This window comes from Danio rerio, chromosome 8 (genome assembly GCF_052040795.2).
Source record: "Danio rerio strain M-AB ecotype USA chromosome 8, GRCz13ab, whole genome shotgun sequence".
Classification (NCBI taxonomy): domain Eukaryota; kingdom Metazoa; phylum Chordata; class Actinopteri; order Cypriniformes; family Danionidae; genus Danio; species Danio rerio.
In genome coordinates this window covers 16,371,199-16,392,117 of record NC_141028.1, presented here as the reverse complement: position 1 = coordinate 16,392,117, position 20,919 = coordinate 16,371,199, and the positions used below count along the sequence as shown (strand labels likewise).

Sequence of the window (20,919 nt, the reverse complement as noted above, 5' to 3'; positions counted from 1 at the left end):
GTAAAATGCTGCACTTCCCACCGCCTTTATTCGGCCGTAATGACTTCTCAGATCTCTCCAGCGAGTTTTGCACTCAAGTCTGCATTGATGCATTCTCGATATCAAGAACACATCCTGGAACTTTTACGCGTCTTCCGTTCTTGTGGTCTTGATGATGACGTTACCCGAGAACCTGAGGACGCATGAAGAATGCATTTTGAGAAACAGCAACTGTGTAACTGTGTATGGATCATTGAATCATCTGCTTTCTTGATTCATTTAATGTCATTCCTTTAGAAACAAATTGTTGCTCCAATATAGTTTATTTAAAAAAATTTTCTTTGATAAAAATTTACATTGTTGTGTCTAAAAGTGTGAATTACAGAATATTTACTTCTTATTTGTTAGAATGTTAAAATCTATAAATCTATATACAGTTGAAGTCAGAATTATTAACCATCATAAATTATTAACCCTGTATATTTTTCCCCAATTTCTGTTTTCAGAAGATTTTTTTTGTCAACAGATTTCTAAACAGTTGTAATAACTCATTTCTAATAACTGATTAATTAAATTTTTGCCATGATGACAGTACATATTGACAATATTCAGCTTAAAGTGACATTTAAAGGCTTAAAAATTTAAAACTGCTTTTATTCTAGTTGAAATAAAACAAATAAGACTTTCTCCAATAATAAATACTGTTTAAAAAAAGAAAAAAAAACTTGCTTTTACACATCTTTTGGGAAATATTTGAAAAAAGAAAAATCGTGAGGGCTTATAATTTTGACTTTAACTATACATGCATCATATCTTGCAAATTTAAAGAAAAAACTGATATTTTTTTACTTGAACAATAAGTATAGGTTAATACTTTTTAATTCAAAATGTATTGTTTGTTGCAAAGTGAGTGACATACTTGATAATGGTTATAAAACAATAATGGAATAAAAAACAAAAACAGTTCCAAGATTATCATAGACTATAAATACTGCACACCCCTACAATGACATTCCTTTACTGAAATATATGAAGTCATTGAATGTTTTATGTTTTTTATGCATCCAAAAACATTGCGTATTTAATAGCATTTTCATTTAACTTCCTCTTTTTTTTCTCTCTCTCTCTCTCTTTTGTCCATTTCCTCTTTTCTGTGTGTTAGTCTCAGAGCCTCAGGAAGTGCTGCTGGCTATGAGAGGTTACGTCAGCAGTTTTTTCGGTTGCAGGCCGTGCGCAACTCACTTTGAGGCTATGGCCGCGGAGAGCATGGATCAGGTCAACTCGCTGTCTGGCGCTGTCATTTGGTTGTGGTCACGCCACAACCGAGTCAACAACCGCCTGGCAGGTCAGTATTTTCAGTGCAAACAAATTTGAAGTGTTAAACACACATGACTAACACACCAGCAGCCCAAAGCAGTATTTGCACAGTATTTTTTAAATGTCACTTAAAGAGATATGTTCACCCTAAAATTTAAATTGTCAACATAATGTCCTCCTCTTGATTTAAGCTTATTTTGTTTCTTTCTTATGTTTAATTTAAAAAAAAAGATAATTTGAAGAATGATGGAAAGCAGGAGCAATTAACTTCCTTTGTATTTTTTATCATATTATGAATGTCAATGGTCCTGCTGGCTTCTAACATTCTTCTTTATATCTTCAGCATTCAAGAGAAGAAAGAAATTCATAAAAGTTTATAACTACAGGGGTATAGAGTGTAAATAGTGAGGACATTTTCACATTGGGGTGAACTATCATTATTGTTCAATTTTTATATATTTTTAATGCAGAGATTAATCACAATCAATCGTATCCAAAATAATAGTTTGTTTTGACGTGTGTGTGTGTGTACTGTGTAAATTTATTATGTGTGTAAATATAAACACGCATGCATGCATATATTTAAGAAAATGCTTAATTGTATTTAGAGATAATATATATACAGTATATATGTATATGGGCGACACAATGGCTCAGTGGTTAGCAGTCACCTCACAGCAAGGAGGTTGCTGGTTTAAGTTTTGGCTGGGTCAGTTGGCATTTCTGTGTTGAGTTTGCTTGTTCTCCCTCTGTTCATGTGGGTTTTCTGCTAGTGCTCCGGTTTCCCCACAGTCCAAAGACATGTGCTATAGGTGAATTGAATAAACTAAATTGTCCTTAGTGTATGAGTGTGAATGAGTGTGTATGGATGTTTCCCAGTACTGGGTTGCAGCTGTAAAGACATCCGCTGTGTAAAACATATGCTGGATAAGTTGGCGGTTCATTCCGCTGTGGCGACCCCTGATGAATAAAGGGACTAAGCTGAACGAAAATGAATTAGTGGATCAATAGATGTATATGATAGAAATTATGTATAAATGTAAATATCTATGTAACAATTTTTATTAAGGTTTTGTTCTTATGTATGTTTGTGTAACATATGCATAATACAAATATGCAATACACACATATATTGTGTCAAAACAAACTTTTTCTTTTGGAAGTGATTTAATCACGATTAAACTATTACAATATATATATATATATATATATATATATATATATATATATTTTTTTTTTTTTTTTTTTTTTGTGATTTATTTTTGTATTTTTTAGTGATTTTATTTTTTTGATTTCATGTTTTATTCATTTCATACACTGTTCATTATACTAGAAAGTTATTTTTGCTCAGTATATCTGTGCAGGCTATTTTTCTTTTTTGAATAGAGAAGCTTTGCAATTAACGACACACTTTACAACCTTCATTTACCTTTAAACATTTTTGAATAATGTTACCATCTGACAACTTTCTATACATGCCCTAAGAGAGAGACTTATAGGGTACCACCTGTCAAAAAGTTTGATGGATTGTAGCCCCGCCCCTAAGGCGGGACTTCCGGTCTAAGCCCCGCCCCTTTATATAAACTTTATAGTTCCGGTAATTAGATTCTTATCGGTTTAATATAAAATTATAATTCCGGTAATTAGATTCTTATCAGACTAATTAAATTATTGATTCCGGTAATTAGATTTTTATCGGTTTAATTAAACTTATATAATGATAATAATAACGGTAATTAAATTAGTGTTATTAGAAGCATTATTTAATATTTTTAATTAGTGCTACAAATTATATTTATTATATTACATTAAATTATATTATATTATATTAAGTTATATTAAATCATTATTTTAATAACTGATATTATAATTATATCATATTATATAATAATATTATATTATATTATTATAATATTTATATTTATATTAAATTTAATTATATTATATTATATATTGTTATATTATATTATATTATTACATTATTATATTATTTTATAATTAATAAACTATTAACATAAACATTTCTTTGTTTAACCTGTTTGTGTTTCCTCGGTGTGTCAGTCTGTGTCTGAGCGTGTGATGATAAGGAAAACTTTGGATAACATCCCGTCAACTGCTTGTGAAAGATAGATTTATATCAGATGTAGAATATGTATATCTGATTGTATGTGCTGGGTGTCTCCCACTAACTACTATATGTTGTTAGGTGATTAGAAAGTGTGCTGATATCTATATATCCACATGCAGTCAACTGTATGCATATGTATGTGTGTGTGTGTGTGTGTGTGCGTGCGTGCGTGCGTGCGTGCGTGCATGTGTGCGCGCTCGAGCGAACTTGGGTCTGGCTTTGTATGCTTGAATCCACGACACAGTATTTACTAAAAATACTCATTAATAGGTTATGTTGTTTTTCACATTATTACTACAATAATACATATTTTAAGACACACAAACATTTTGATTTATCTTTGTCAGAGTATTAAATTAAAATATGTTTACAATATTTTTTTGTCGGCTTAGCCCCTTTATTAATCCACGGTCGCCGCAGCGGAATGAGTCGCTAACTTATTCAGCAAGTTTTTACGCAGCGGACCCCCTTCCAGCTGCAACCCATCTCAGGGAAAATGTTTACAATATTAATCCAGTAAATAACACATCTTAATCTTTATTGACAATAAATTGTCACACCTTTTAAAACAACGTTATCTAAAATTTAATATTCTAAAATGTTGAAAAACACAGATGTAAATTCAAGTTGTCTTTATAATTAATGAAAACTTTTATTATGAAAAACAATTTAAAATGAAAGTTTTTCCTTTGACTAACATGTTTTCAATTTATTTACATGCATGACCTGTAATTTATGGCACACATTGTAATACAGTTAATCCAAAGCCTAATGTTTTGAGCACTGGTCATCACTGATGTTGGTTTAAAAAAATCAACATAAAATATTTACTAAAAAGGACTTATCACTCTTTAGACATTATTGTTATTTCTGTTTCAAAAGATAAATAAAATGTAATTTTATTACAATAAATTGTAGTAATTGCATTACTAGACAACTTAGTTACTGAATTTTAAATTCAAACTGTTTTTAATTCATTGCAAATACTTGATCATATAAAGAGAAATATGTATATTATTCAGAATAATGGAATAACACTGATATTTATTTTAAGAAGAAAAATTGGCTCTCAGTTTATCTAAAAACAGTACAGCTCCAGCCCTTAGTTAAATCTACTTAATGTTTTATAGTAAATTTTTCTAGTTTAACTACTGAATCCACTATTTACATGTTCATACAATAGTGGCAAATCTAGTAAGTTTACAAATTTGTCAAAATTAGTCAAGTTTACAAATAGTTCTTGAAAGTAGACTGATTACTTTTTTACAGGGTAAATGATGCTTTTCTTCTACAAATACACTTAATCAAGATTTTTGTCACTACACGCAATTTGTTGGGAGTGTATATGTTTCTTTAAACAATGTTTTTTTTTTACTGCCAAACACATTTTCAAATGATCAAACTAAAATCTAACGGAATGTTTTTTCACTCTGAATATAAAAGCTTTATCTGTGCATTTTACTTGGAAAAGTGATGTTTAAAATACTATTCATTAAACTTACTGCATGACTGGAGTTTTATTTTTACAAACCAATAGCATTGACCTAATTCAAGTTTTTGATTTTCCACTCTGTAGCAGTTTTTCAACACAAAATGTAAACGTTTTATGCATGTGCTAAAAATCTGTAATTTTGCACCACTGTCAGAGTTTGTATGTAACAAAGCATACATGTTTTTAAAACTGTCAGTTTTCAAAAGTTACTTAACGTTGTCCCCTTTCTTCTGGAGTTTTTAGGAACAACGATTTTTCATTTGGGGGAAAGAAAAAAAAAAGTGATGTTTTGAAATACATTGGTTACACCAATATGGTGTAATGGTTAGAATTTCTGGGTTTCATCCAGACGGCCAGGGCTCAACGCCTGATTTCTTAATGCTTTTTAACCTCTAAAGTGTCCCAAGTAACATTAATAACAACACTTAGGCATAATTATTTGTATCGTAGTTGAATGCTACACTCAATACTGCCAGCAAAACACAATAATAACAAAGAGTAAACACTTTTTTTATTTTAAGAATACTTTGCAGTAAACTTTAATGCATTAGTAAGTTTATTTTATCTACCTTCTGATGCAGAATGTTTTGAAACATTTAATTATGTTTTTATGACCACGGGCATCTCACCAAAATATTTGACCTAATTGAAGTATCCAGTGCTGCAGTTTTAAAACACAAAATGTCTTTGCAAACTTTTTTTGCGTATGTGTTAAAAGTCTAATTTTACACAACTCTTATAGCGTCCGTTACAATGTATACAGTAAATATCACAATAACCATTTCTACTGCCAATTATCTTTTGGTGTCTAATTCTTCACAATATTTTTTTTCACGAGAACTATGAATCTACAAAGGCAAGGCAAGGCAAGACAAGGCAAGTTTATTTCTATAGCACATTTCATACACAGTGGTAATTCAAAGTGCTTTATATAAACAGGAATAAAAGAGACAAGTATAAGAAAAATAAAAACAAATAATGAAAAATATAAAAAATGATAAAAACAGATCAAATGTGTTAAAACAAGTTATAAAAGAATGAAAAAGAAGAGAAAAACATAATAGTGCGATCTGTCAATAGTGCGATCTGTCTACAAAACTAAAAGAATAGTTGCCACTAAATCTACATTAATATCTTGTTCAACAGTGTCTAATGTACTGTGTATTAAAAATGTATTCTTTTGAACTGTCATGAAAGTTTGAGTTGTGAATGTTTTGGTTTTAAACCAGAGACAACCAACAATATTATGAATACCTTTTGTTCAAATACTTTTTCAAATGAAAGATAAATTATGAAATTGTATGTCAGTGCATCTTTAAAACTAAATTGGGCAAAAAAAAAATTAGGTTGTCTTTCTAAACTGACTACAAAACCGTTATACATGAGAACTGGGTATTATTGGGTTGACTTAAACGTTAACCAATTTTAATAAATGTTCTACATTTTATACATTTGCTTTAAACAAGTGACCAGTCCTTGACACACTATGCAACATTCTAATTTTCTAAATATTTAAATATACATTTGCCATAAATACAAGGCTTTAATCAGTTTCGACAATGTTTCTATGATTTGTTTCACACCATCATGTTTTGCACCTAGCTCAATTTTTAACTTTTTTACAGGAAAGGCATAGACACTTGAGTTGATAAACTTTTATTTCAAGTAAATATACACTGAAATAGAGTAGTACATAATGAACAAACATGGATTGCATTACAATAATAAAGACAAATTAACTAAGAAAAAAAAAATACATATGTACAGTCATACATTGAAGAAAAAACAGGGTACACCAGAACAATAAAGACATTACTGATTATTACCAAACAACAAAGAAATGCTGCTAAAAGCATTCTGTCATGTTCTAGTATGTGGCTGGTCATAACTTCCACAATCTCAGCAATATTTGTTATTTTGTTTTGTGAAACCAGTGACACACAAATATCTATTATATATGTAGACATATACAGAACCTGCGTTACCTTAGCTCATCACTCAATTCAGTCAGCACCTTCAGAATTTTTGTAATGGTTGCACAGACAGCACCATTGCTATGAAAACACAGGTGTGTCAAATGATTTATCGTATTGGCCCATGAGTTTAAGGTCCCTCTCACAACGTCCATTTCTCTCTTGAGATTTTTCACACGTTTGCCATCTCCTGTACAATCATGTTTAGAATCACACGCATAATTAATGATCTTCTCCAGAAGAAAAGCCATATGGTCCCTATAATGCTGTTTAAACATGTCGTCCACAATAGACCTTATTTGACAATCAAAAACAGGGTTGCACTCGTACTCAGGCCTTTCATGCGCATTACCGTCAGTATTTTGAGAACAATAGCAATCAACCATCTTTGCATGGTGGCAGTCAGAAAAAAATCTGAAAATATTTTTAAGAAAACGTTTTTTCTTTAATCACAATACAAAGTTTGTCCCATAATCTGTGTAGATCATAAAAAGTAGTACCTTAAAGATGCGGCCTGTGTCCTTAAACAGCGATAGTTCATCCCTAATAGTTCAGTGCAAACAAGACCAAAGTAGGGGCTGTGGTCCTCAAAGATAGTACCTTTTTATGTCTTTAATCTTCTTTTTAGTCCTGATCAATTGGTTCTTGTAGAAAGCTTTAGGATCAGTGACTGTAGCCAGAAGCATTACTCGTAGCTAGAAGTAATAATGGGGCGCTTTATCTACACATTCAAACAGGCCCGCCTTCACTCACGGGGCGGTACTATGAACATCTGCTATGGTGTCATAAACTCATGATAGTTGACATCTTGTCTTTTATTTAAGACATAGGCGTGATGATGTAGGGATACCTATTTTAAAAATAAAATAAAGATACAGAGTCATAGCGTAAATATATTCACAATGAAAGATTTTAGAGAACTAATATTATAGATTTTTTACATTTCATGGAAGTTTTAGGTTGACAAAATATAATGCACAGCTTAAGTCATCTCAAAACTCATTGCCAAAATGGACAATACAATTAATTTAAATGTTTTTAAGCAAATATGTAAAGTCTTTTCAACATTATTCTGCAGTTTGAATTGTTCAATACAATTGTTTATTTGGATTCCTATTAGGGCTCAAAGCAGTCACATATTTAACTGAAATTTGCATCTTTCATGATAGTGTTCTTTTTCAAAGAATGATTGAGAAGAAATAGGATTACATCTACACTTGCATATTCATTTTGGAATTTAAGTGAAACATACTTGTAAGAAAATACAATTAAATTTATGAAATAACCCATATTCCATAACTTATTACAATGCCTTTGAGGTCAAGAAAGAGATCAAGTTTACGACCCATTACCTCATAATTGGTTATTAGATAAAAGTTATTTTAAAAATCAAGTTTGTTTAAAAACCTAGGCTTTCTTAAATTTGTTCTGTTAAAACATTAAAAAAATTTAAAAATCAAGTTATGCATTATACGTTCTGGAGATATATAAACATACACTTTACCATCAGATAATCTACGAATAACAATATTCACCAATTTTATACAAAGGGTACCAAAACCGTTTGCTTATATTTGTTGCAGAGTAGCAATAAGATGTTATTTTTTGTTTTATTTTTATGTTATGTGATACTAAATCTATTTTCTGGCCTATAATTTAGTGATATACTTATTATAAAGTTGAAATAAAAAGCTGATACATTTAGTTAAACATCATGTGCTTGACATTTTGGTAAATAGTTAAAGCTTCTGATTGTACTAATTGAATATTTAGCATTTTGAAAGGTAAATATGTGTCAGGGTATGTAAAGCTGACACCTCTTACTTGTTTGGTTGAGATTTGTGGAATGTTTCCACAAATTGAAATATTAAAGTGTTTTTCTTATTCACTATTCTGCAACTTTGATGCAACATTGTAAAAGTGTTAGAAATATACAAAAGCACATGTCATGCTGTTTTGTAAAAACAGACAGTCATATCAGTAAATAACTGCACTTCCTGAGACAAACATTTTGTTTTGCTGTAAATCTTTAATATTTTAATGTATCGGTCAGGATGTAAGCATACAACTTACATATAACTGACTTTTTGTACGACAATCTTTCGATGAACATGTTTACATTATATTGTGACATTTTTAGAGTGGTCTTTGAAATAGTTACAATATCACAGATGTAAAGTACTCGAACAATGTTTGAACAATGTTAGCTGATTGCTGTACTTAAGTACTACTTTTATGATTTGTACCCTACTTGAGTACAGTTAAAATTAATGTTTACTTTTACTTCATTACTTTTTTAAAAACAGTATTTTTTTTTTTACAACTTTCAATTTTATTTATTCTCAAAAAAAGTTCCTCACTCCTAACAAAACGACAAAGCTGCTTAAATTAATGTTATTTACTTTGTAATTGACATTCATTTCAGTATTCCATCAAACTGGTCAGACATGCTCTTCGATTGTTTAGAAGTCATGTCCTGTCACATTGAGCTCCACAATGCACATCAACCCCAGTAAGTCTGCTATCAGTACACTTCTGTTAAGCAGTTCATAAGAAAATAGACATTCAGTCCATTGTCTGTGTACACATCCACATAATTTTATTTAGATGCCGCACAGAAATAAACTTAAACCTCACTTAAGTATATTTAAACTTATACAAACAGAGAGGGTTTAGTTATTTGTTTTACACGTACAATTTTATTACAGTACGTGTTCTAAGTACATTTGGTTAGTAGTTATTTTGACACCCTTTGATTAATTGGGCACATTATTTTTCTACATAATTTTATAGACACATGTATTAAGACAGAGAATAAATTTAAGAGTCGACTTAACTGAAATGAACTGCGAACATGTCAAATCTTTATAAAAGACGGTAATCTTATAATAACACAAATGTAACTGCTTACTGCAGTGAGAAAAATATTAAAATGAAATCACAAAAACATAAAAAGTATACATGCAGCTAGACAAAAGACCTTAATACTGTCGATATTTACATGTTTACTGTGTTCTTTTTAGTATAGAGTATACTGTAAAAGTATAATTTCATGTGTGACAGCAGTAAACATTAAGCACACAAGTAGCTAACTATAACATTTTTGTTTATACATCCTGTCAACTTATAAGAATAGTAGTAGTTCACTTATACTTGTAGTAGATAAATAGTTTGTGCTGGAAATGATGCAATGAAATGATGCATTTATGTCTCCACTTAAACCATCCATATGAGACCTGTCAGTGCTGCATGCTCAATGCTTCAACATTTGCACCACAGGTCTGACTTTCCAAACAATTTAACGTTATAATTTTTAGTGATAGTACTCTATTGTCTTGAAACTTGCAAGAGTACAGCTAGTGTGGCCTTGGTTAACTAGTAGTACACAAAGCAGTTACCACAAGGGATAGTGTGTTATTGAAAACATGTCATGCAATTTGTAGAAACCAATTTAGAAAACAACTGAAGTAACCGCTGAGCATTTTATCTCAGAATAAGTGCAGTGTTAGATTACCTGTGGATTTTGAAAATGTTTATAATTTAATAAAAATTATAAACATTATTAAAAAATTATAAAAATAATTGTAATAAAAATAACAAAAGCTTCAAACATTATTCAAACATGTAATGAACTTACACAGTCATATGGTCAAAGTATACTTGTTGCTAATCAAGCACATAAAAGTACATTAAATACCCAAGAGAATATGCTGTAGTACAAATGATTTACAATTTAAATATACCAAATGTAATATTTCAAAATATGGCATTTCAAGATAGCAAATAATTAATTACATTGAATTATACAGGCTCTTTGTCTAGCTGCATGTATACTTTTTATGTTTTTGTGATTTCATTTTAATATTTTTCTCACTGCAGTAAGCAGTTAAATTTGTGTAATTGTAAGATTACCGTCTTTTATAAAGATTTGACATGTTCGCAGTTCATTTCAGTTAAGTCGACTCAAACTAATTTATTCTCTGTCTTAATACATGTGTCTATAACATTATGTAGAAAAATAATGTGCCCAATTAATCAAAGGGTGTCAAAATAACTACTAACCAAATGTACTTAGAACACGTACTGTAATAAAATTGTACGTGTAAAACAAATAACTAAACCCTCTCTGTTTGTATAAGTTTAAATATACTTAAGTGAGGTTTAAGTTTATTTCTGTGCGGCATCTAAATAAAATTATGTGGATGTGTACACAGACAATGGACTGAATGTCTATTTTCTTATGAACTGCTTAACAGAAGTGTACTGATAGCAGACTTACTGGGGTTGATGTGCATTGTGGAGCTCAATGTGACAGGACATGACTTCTAAACAATCGAAGAGCATGTCTGACCAGTTTGATGGAATACTGAAATGAATGTCAATTACAAAGTAAATAACATTAATTTAAGCAGCTTTGTCGTTTTGTTAGGAGTGAGGAACTTTTTTTGAGAATAAATAAAATTGAAAGTTGTAAAAAAAAAAATACTGTTTTTAAAAAAGTAATGAAGTAAAAGTAAACATTAATTTTAACTGTACTCAAGTAGGGTACAAATCATAAAAGTAGTACTTAAGTACAGCAATCAGCTAACATTGTTCAAACATTGTTCGAGTACTTTACATCTGTGATATTGTAACTATTTCAAAGACCACTCTAAAAATGTCACAATATAATGTAAACATGTTCATCGAAAGATTGTCGTACAAAAAGTCAGTTATATGTAAGTTGTATGCTTACATCCTGACCGATACATTAAAATATTAAAGATTTACAGCAAAACAAAATGTTTGTCTCAGGAAGTGCAGTTATTTACTGATATGACTGTCTGTTTTTACAAAACAGCATGACATGTGCTTTTGTATATTTCTAACACTTTTACAATGTTGCATCAAAGTTGCAGAATAGTGAATAAGAAAAACACTTTAATATTTCAATTTGTGGAAACATTCCACAAATCTCAACCAAACAAGTAAGAGGTGTCAGCTTTACATACCCTGACACATATTTACCTTTCAAAATGCTAAATATTCAATTAGTACAATCAGAAGCTTTAACTATTTACCAAAATGTCAAGCACATGATGTTTAACTAAATGTATCAGCTTTTTATTTCAACTTTATAATAAGTATATCACTAAATTATAGGCCAGAAAATAGATTTAGTATCACATAACATAAAAATAAAACAAAAAAAAACATCTTATTGCTACTCTGCAACAAACATAAGCAAACGGTTTTGGTACCCTTTGTATAAAATTGGTGAATATTGTTATTCGTAGATTATCTGATGGTAAAGTGTATGTTTATATATCTCCAGAACGTATAATGCATAACTTGATTTTTAAATTTTTTTAATGTTTTAACAGAACAAATTTAAGAAAGCCTAGGTTTTTAAACAAACTTGATTTTTAAAATAACTTTTATCTAATAACCAATTATGAGGTAATGGGTCGTAAACTTGATCTCTTTCTTGACCTCAAAGGCATTGTAATAAGTTATGGAATATGGGTTATTTCATAAATTTAATTGTATTTTCTTACAAGTATGTTTCACTTAAATTCCAAAATGAATATGCAAGTGTAGATGTAATCCTATTTCTTCTCAATCATTCTTTGAAAAAGAACACTATCATGAAAGATGCAAATTTCAGTTAAATATGTGACTGCTTTGAGCCCTAATAGGAATCCAAATAAACAATTGTATTGAACAATTCAAACTGCAGAATAATGTTGAAAAGACTTTACATATTTGCTTAAAAACATTCAAATTAATTGTATTGTCCATTTTGGCAATGAGTTTTGAGATGACTTAAGCTGTGCATTATATTTTGTCAACCTAAAACTTCCATGAAATGTAAAAAATCTATAATATTAGTTCTCTAAAATCTTTCATTGTGAATATATTTACGCTATGACTCTGTATCTTTATTTTATTTTTAAAATAGGTATCCCTACATCATCACGCCTATGTCTTAAATAAAAGACAAGATGTCAACTATCATGAGTTTATGACACCATAGCAGATGTTCATAGTACCGCCCCGTGAGTGAAGGCGGGCCTGTTTGAATGTGTAGATAAAGCGCCCCATTATTACTTCTAGCTACGAGTAATGCTTCTGGCTACAGTCACTGATCCTAAAGCTTTCTACAAGAACCAATTGATCAGGACTAAAAAGAAGATTAAAGACATAAAAAGGTACTATCTTTGAGGACCACAGCCCCTACTTTGGTCTTGTTTGCACTGAACTATTAGGGATGAACTATCGCTGTTTAAGGACACAGGCCGCATCTTTAAGGTACTACTTTTTATGATCTACACAGATTATGGGACAAACTTTGTATTGTGATTAAAGAAAAAACGTTTTCTTAAAAATATTTTCAGATTTTTTTCTGACTGCCACCATGCAAAGATGGTTGATTGCTATTGTTCTCAAAATACTGACGGTAATGCGCATGAAAGGCCTGAGTACGAGTGCAACCCTGTTTTTGATTGTCAAATAAGGTCTATTGTGGACGACATGTTTAAACAGCATTATAGGGACCATATGGCTTTTCTTCTGGAGAAGATCATTAATTATGCGTGTGATTCTAAACATGATTGTACAGGAGATGGCAAACGTGTGAAAAATCTCAAGAGAGAAATGGACGTTGTGAGAGGGACCTTAAACTCATGGGCCAATACGATAAATCATTTGACACACCTGTGTTTTCATAGCAATGGTGCTGTCTGTGCAACCATTACAAAAATTCTGAAGGTGCTGACTGAATTGAGTGATGAGCTAAGGTAACGCAGGTTCTGTATATGTCTACATATATAATAGATATTTGTGTGTCACTGGTTTCACAAAACAAAATAACAAATATTGCTGAGATTGTGGAAGTTATGACCAGCCACATACTAGAACATGACAGAATGCTTTTAGCAGCATTTCTTTGTTGTTTGGTAATAATCAGTAATGTCTTTATTGTTCTGGTGTACCCTGTTTTTTCTTCAATGTATGACTGTACATATGTATTTTTTTTTTCTTAGTTAATTTGTCTTTATTATTGTAATGCAATCCATGTTTGTTCATTATGTACTACTCTATTTCAGTGTATATTTACTTGAAATAAAAGTTTATCAACTCAAGTGTCTATGCCTTTCCTGTAAAAAAGTTAAAAATTGAGCTAGGTGCAAAACATGATGGTGTGAAACAAATCATAGAAACATTGTCGAAACTGATTAAAGCCTTGTATTTATGGCAAATGTATATTTAAATATTTAGAAAATTAGAATGTTGCATAGTGTGTCAAGGACTGGTCACTTGTTTAAAGCAAATGTATAAAATGTAGAACATTTATTAAAATTGGTTAACGTTTAAGTCAACCCAATAATACCCAGTTCTCATGTATAACGGTTTTGTAGTCAGTTTAGAAAGACAACCTAATTTTTTTTTTGCCCAATTTAGTTTTAAAGATGCACTGACATACAATTTCATAATTTATCTTTCATTTGAAAAAGTATTTGAACAAAAGGTATTCATAATATTGTTGGTTGTCTCTGGTTTAAAACCAAAACATTCACAACTCAAACTTTCATGACAGTTCAAAAGAATACATTTTTAATACACAGTACATTAGACACTGTTGAACAAGATATTAATGTAGATTTAGTGGCAACTATTCTTTTAGTTTTGTAGACAGATCGCACTATTGACAGATCGCACTATTATGTTTTTCTCTTCTTTTTCATTCTTTTATAACTTGTTTTAACACATTTGATCTGTTTTTATCATTTTTTATATTTTTCATTATTTGTTTTTATTTTTCTTATACTTGTCTCTTTTATTCCTGTTTATATAAAGCACTTTGAATTACCACTGTGTATGAAATGTGCTATAGAAATAAACTTGCCTTGTCTTGCCTTGCCTTGCCTTTGTAGATTCATAGTTCTCGTGAAAAAAAATATTGTGAAGAATTAGACACCAAAAGATAATTGGCAGTAGAAATGGTTATTGTGATATTTACTGTATACATTGTAACGGACGCTATAAGAGTTGTGTAAAATTAGACTTTTAACACATACGCAAAAAAAGTTTGCAAAGACATTTTGTGTTTTAAAACTGCAGCACTGGATACTTCAATTAGGTCAAATATTTTGGTGAGATGCCCGTGGTCATAAAAACATAATTAAATGTTTCAAAACATTCTGCATCAGAAGGTAGATAAAATAAACTTACTAATGCATTAAAGTTTACTGCAAAGTATTCTTAAAATAAAAAAAGTGTTTACTCTTTGTTATTATTGTGTTTTGCTGGCAGTATTGAGTGTAGCATTCAACTACGATACAAATAATTATGCCTAAGTGTTGTTATTAATGTTACTTGGGACACTTTAGAGGTTAAAAAGCATTAAGAAATCAGGCGTTGAGCCCTGGCCGTCTGGATGAAACCCAGAAATTCTAACCATTACACCATATTGGTGTAACCAATGTATTTCAAAACATCACTTTTTTTTTTCTTTCCCCCAAATGAAAAATCGTTGTTCCTAAAAACTCCAGAAGAAAGGGGACAACGTTAAGTAACTTTTGAAAACTGACAGTTTTAAAAACATGTATGCTTTGTTACATACAAACTCTGACAGTGGTGCAAAATTACAGATTTTTAGCACATGCATAAAACGTTTACATTTTGTGTTGAAAAACTGCTACAGAGTGGAAAATCAAAAACTTGAATTAGGTCAATGCTATTGGTTTGTAAAAATAAAACTCCAGTCATGCAGTAAGTTTAATGAATAGTATTTTAAACATCACTTTTCCAAGTAAAATGCACAGATAAAGCTTTTATATTCAGAGTGAAAAAACATTCCGTTAGATTTTAGTTTGATCATTTGAAAATGTGTTTGGCAGTAAAAAAAAAACATTGTTTAAAGAAACATATACACTCCCAACAAATTGCGTGTAGTGACAAAAATCTTGATTAAGTGTATTTGTAGAAGAAAAGCATCATTTACCCTGTAAAAAAGTAATCAGTCTACTTTCAAGAACTATTTGTAAACTTGACTAATTTTGACAAATTTGTAAACTTACTAGATTTGCCACTATTGTATGAACATGTAAATAGTGGATTCAGTAGTTAAACTAGAAAAATTTACTATAAAACATTAAGTAGATTTAACTAAGGGCTGGAGCTGTACTGTTTTTAGATAAACTGAGAGCCAATTTTTCTTCTTAAAATAAATATCAGTGTTATTCCATTATTCTGAATAATATACATATTTCTCTTTATATGATCAAGTATTTGCAATGAATTAAAAACAGTTTGAATTTAAAATTCAGTAACTAAGTTGTCTAGTAATGCAATTACTACAATTTATTGTAATAAAATTACATTTTATTTATCTTTTGAAACAGAAATAACAATAATGTCTAAAGAGTGATAAGTCCTTTTTAGTAAATATTTTATGTTGATTTTTTTAAACCAACATCAGTGATGACCAGTGCTCAAAACATTAGGCTTTGGATTAACTGTATTACAATGTGTGCCATAAATTACAGGTCATGCATGTAAATAAATTGAAAACATGTTAGTCAAAGGAAAAACTTTCATTTTAAATTGTTTTTCATAATAAAAGTTTTCATTAATTATAAAGACAACTTGAATTTACATCTGTGTTTTTCAACATTTTAGAATATTAAATTTTAGATAACGTTGTTTTAAAAGGTGTGACAATTTATTGTCAATAAAGATTAAGATGTGTTATTTACTGGATTAATATTGTAAACATTTTCCCTGAGATGGGTTGCAGCTGGAAGGGGGTCCGCTGCGTAAAAACTTGCTGAATAAGTTAGCGACTCATTCCGCTGCGGCGACCGTGGATTAATAAAGGGGCTAAGCCGACAAAAAAATATTGTAAACATATTTTAATTTAATACTCTGACAAAGATAAATCAAAATGTTTGTGTGTCTTAAAATATGTATTATTGTAGTAATAATGTGAAAAACAACATAACCTATTAATGAGTATTTTTAGTAAATACTGTGTCGTGGATTCAAGCATACAAAGCCAGACCCAAGTTCGCTCGAGCGCGCACACATGCACGCACGCACGCACGCACGCACGCACACACACACACACACACACATACATATGCATACAGTTGACTGCATGTGGATATATAGATATCAGCACACTTTCTAATCACCTAACAACATATAGTAGTTAGTGGGAGACACCCAGCACATACAATCAGATATACATATTCTACATCTGATATAAATCTATCTTTCACAAGCAGTTGACGGGATGTTATCCAAAGTTTTCCTTATCATCACACGCTCAGACACAGACTGACACACCGAGGAAACACAAACAGGTTAAACAAAGAAATGTTTATGTTAATAGTTTATTAATTATAAAATAATATAATAATGTAATAATATAATATAATATAACAATATATAATATAATATAATTAAATTTAATATAAATATAAATATTATAATAATATAATATAATATTATTATATAATATGATATAATTATAATATCAGTTATTAAAATAATGATTTAATATAACTTAATATAATATAATATAATTTAATGTAATATAATAAATATAATTTGTAGCACTAATTAAAAATATTAAATAATGCTTCTAATAACACTAATTTAATTACCGTTATTATTATCATTATATAAGTTTAATTAAACCGATAAAAATCTAATTACCGGAATCAATAATTTAATTAGTCTGATAAGAATCTAATTACCGGAATTATAATTTTATATTAAACCGATAAGAATCTAATTACCGGAACTATAAAGTTTATATAAAGGGGCGGGGCTTAGACCGGAAGTCCCGCCTTAGGGGCGGGGCTACAATCCATCAAACTTTTTGACAGGTGGTACCCTATAAGTCTCTCTCTGCCCTATATACAAACCAATGAAAGTTAAAAGCAATGTGTTTGCTACTTTTGTATTTTTTATTTATTATTACTTATTCCATGTGTTCAAAATAATGAGAATACTTCCATCACAGAATTGTAAGGTTCTGTTATTTAGGTTTTTTTATGTTCTCGCGGATTCTCTCATTAAGTGTGATTCAACGTGATTACTCTAATTTTAATTTAGCAAACTATTTTTTTAAAAGCAAATTAATTAATCTAAAAAGTAACTTGAGTTACGTTTTTAAAAAAGAAACTCAAATATCATTACTTAATATTTTACATAATGCGTTACTTTACTCGTGATTTAGTTTTAAGTGCATCTAAAAACTTCTGAGGCCAGTCTCTTGTGTCTGGAGCAGGAGAAAAGAAGAGGGCACACCAGGAGTTTGGGAGGGTTTTTTTGGAGGATTTTCCCTCTCCAGAGCACCAGTGCAGCTTCTTCCCTTTAAATCCCTTTAATTCGGCGATCCTCTGGGCAGACACCAGCTGTCCTGTTCTGTACTATCTGTCTATCTCTCTATTTCTCTCTATTTCTTTCTCTCTCTCTCTCTCTCTCTCTCTCTCTCTCTCCCTCCCTACACTTTTATCTATTCTTTTTTTATTTGTCACACCTTTTATTACTCCCAATGTAGTTCTTTAATTTACAGCTAAAGTGGTGAAACAACACAATTCTTGAGATTTGGGGGGGGACAACTTAATTGTTTCGTGTTCAATAAACTTCAATTTGTAAAAAACTAATAAGTTAACTTAATTTTTTCATGCTGTCAACACAAATAGATTTTTTTGTACAGTGTGAGATGTTTTTACGTTTTTTTTTTTTATTTCTAAGTATTTCTAAGTAAAAGTGACTGCAAAGAACTAGCTACTCAATTGACATTTCCTAAATTAAAATCGTAGTTATGTCTCGACCTGCATTGCTGTGGTCCATAAGGGCTATAAAGGGAGTTAGTTGCCTCTCTTCACACTTGCCTAATTCATTTGTTTGTCCTCTTTTGATGTCTCGTGCCTCTTTAGCGTCTGTGCTTTCTTTTTTTTTTTCTTTTTTTACCAGCCATGAAGTCATGAATAATTGGACAAAAGTCCCCCATGCTTGTCCCCCATGACTCCACTGTGTCGCCTTGTCCCCTGTCACTCCTGCTGATTAGGTCTTACTGTCTCCCTGGTCCCGGGAGGGTCGTTCCTGCTGCTTGACAATTGATACAGCAACAGTGTCCCCTGGCTGAAGCACGAGGCCCTTTATTCCCAAGACACCCCGGGACAGCAGGTGGCACACGCCACGCCGCCCGCATCAAGCCTTCCTCTGCTTTGTAATCTCTGGCCCAAGTGGCTAACTGTGTGTATCTGTGTGTGTGTGTGTGTGTGTGTGTGCGTGTATGTGTATGTGTATGTATGCGTGTGTGTGTGTGTGTGTGTGTGTGTGTGTGTGTGTGTGTGTGTGTGTGTGTGTGTGTGTGTGTGTGTGTGTGTGTGTGTGTGTGTGTGTGTGTGTGTGTGTGTGTGTGTGTGTGTGTGTGTGTGTATATGTGTATGTGTATGTGTATGTGTATGTATGTATGTATGTATGTATGTATGTATGTGTGTGTGTGTGTGTGTGTGTGTGTGTGTGTGTGTCCTCCTACCCTCAGACACCCTTTATTCCTCCCAGTTCCCAAGAGAAACCCTCCTCCTCCTCCTGATTGTGAGCCTCTTTAGTACTTCCCTCCCCTCTCTCTCTCTCGCTCTCTCTCTCTCTCTCTCTCTCTCTCTCTCTCTCACACACACACGCAGAGCTAACCAGGCATGAATAGTGGCCTATTAGTATCACTGCTGCACAATTAATTTAACTGGCATGAAGGCAAAAGCAACAAGCCTCAGCCACTTGTCGAGGGAAGAAATGTCTGTAGGTGGGAGGCAAATACATTTAGCTTTTAAAAGCCAGCTTTTTTTCAGTTGCTCTGCCTTTTCTGTCTTTGTGTACTGCATACTGTGATGTACATTGCCTACAGGGGTTTTAAATGGCATGCATTATGGCAAGGGTGGGCAATTAATTTTTTCAAGGGGCCACATTAGACTCTGGGACAGTTTTAGGGGGGCTAGACCAATACAATAAAAGCTCTAAAGTAAAAAAAAAAAAAAAAAAAAAAAAACATTTTACACACAGTAAACACATCACAATATTACCTTCATATAAATGCCACTGGGTTGTTTGATTCAATGCTTCACCCTAAATACATTTTTAATATTATTTAATTATTTATTTATTCATTCATTCATTCATTCATTTATATATTGTTCTTGTTCAGTGAAAGAATTTATAGCCTGTGTTGGGCTGAACAAGTGCACTGTAGTCAGGTTGAATGTGAGGTGGGTATGTAATGTAAGGATCATCACTCAGAGAAGATCTGTATCTGGATTTGTTAAATCATTAATCTGAGGTAATTAGTCTACCTTTATTACTGTGTCCTAGACATTTAACATCAGGGATGTAACAAAGTGTGAAGCTGCCTGGTTGGTTCCTGTCACATGACTCGTGGTTCAATCACGGCACTCTGAATTGTTAAAAAAAAATTTTTTTTTAACTCGCGGTACCTGGAAAATGTGAGCATGACATACCACATATGCATCACTTCTGTCCCCATCTGAAATATAGAAACTGAGCGCACAAAAGACACTATGGGCTCTATTTTGACGGTCCATGCGCAGAGCGCAAAATGCAGGGCGCAAACGCTTTCAGGGTGTGTCAGAACGCATTTTTGCTAACTTAAGGACGGGAAAATCCGCTTTGCGCCATGGCGCATGGTCTAAAAGGGTTAAGTTTATTTTCTTAATGAGTTATAGGTGTGTTTTGAGAATAAACCAATCAGAGTCTCATCTCCCATTAACTTTACGAGCCAGCTGCGTCGCGCCATAAGCGCATTGCTATTTACATGAAGTAAAGTAAGTTCACGTTCGCTTTTGCTCTCGTGGATAGGGAAACCTTACCGCACAGACATCAATTAGCCTATAAATAATTAATTTCGTTTGTTAAGCGCAAAGATTTGTTTCAAAACTATTTCTAAATTCAGTTCTAATTTCCAGCAAACGAATAAATGATTAATAATAACAAAGTGTGGTCAAAAACCTGAGTTA

At 31.5% G+C, this 20,919-nt stretch overlaps 1 protein-coding gene and 2 long non-coding RNA genes across 4 annotated transcripts in view; 2 read left to right on the top strand and 1 right to left on the bottom strand.

Annotated features, from left to right (window-relative positions):
- qsox1 (quiescin Q6 sulfhydryl oxidase 1) overlaps nt 1-20,919 on the top strand; it is a 65,876-nt gene that overhangs the window by 38,209 nt on the left and 6,748 nt on the right. The window contains exons 11-12 of one of the 2 annotated variants that reach the window (XR_015496730.1): nt 1,142-2,156; nt 3,854-5,124. Coding sequence is in view for 1 of the 2 variants with exons in the window: in NM_001128364.1 (NP_001121836.1) it covers nt 1,142-1,324 (183 nt within the window). In the remaining variant the exon portion in view is untranslated. 2 annotated transcript variants of the gene reach the window in all.
- LOC147842607 (uncharacterized) lies at nt 2,524-19,218 on the bottom strand. The gene is made up of 3 exons (XR_015497717.1): nt 18,479-19,218; nt 17,793-18,422; nt 2,524-2,776 (listed from the first exon to the last, which is right to left on the bottom strand). It is a non-coding gene; the product is annotated as an uncharacterized LOC147842607 (long non-coding RNA).
- LOC141375592 (uncharacterized) lies at nt 18,863-19,937 on the top strand. The gene is made up of 2 exons (XR_015497729.1): nt 18,863-19,075; nt 19,437-19,937. It is a non-coding gene; the product is annotated as an uncharacterized LOC141375592 (long non-coding RNA).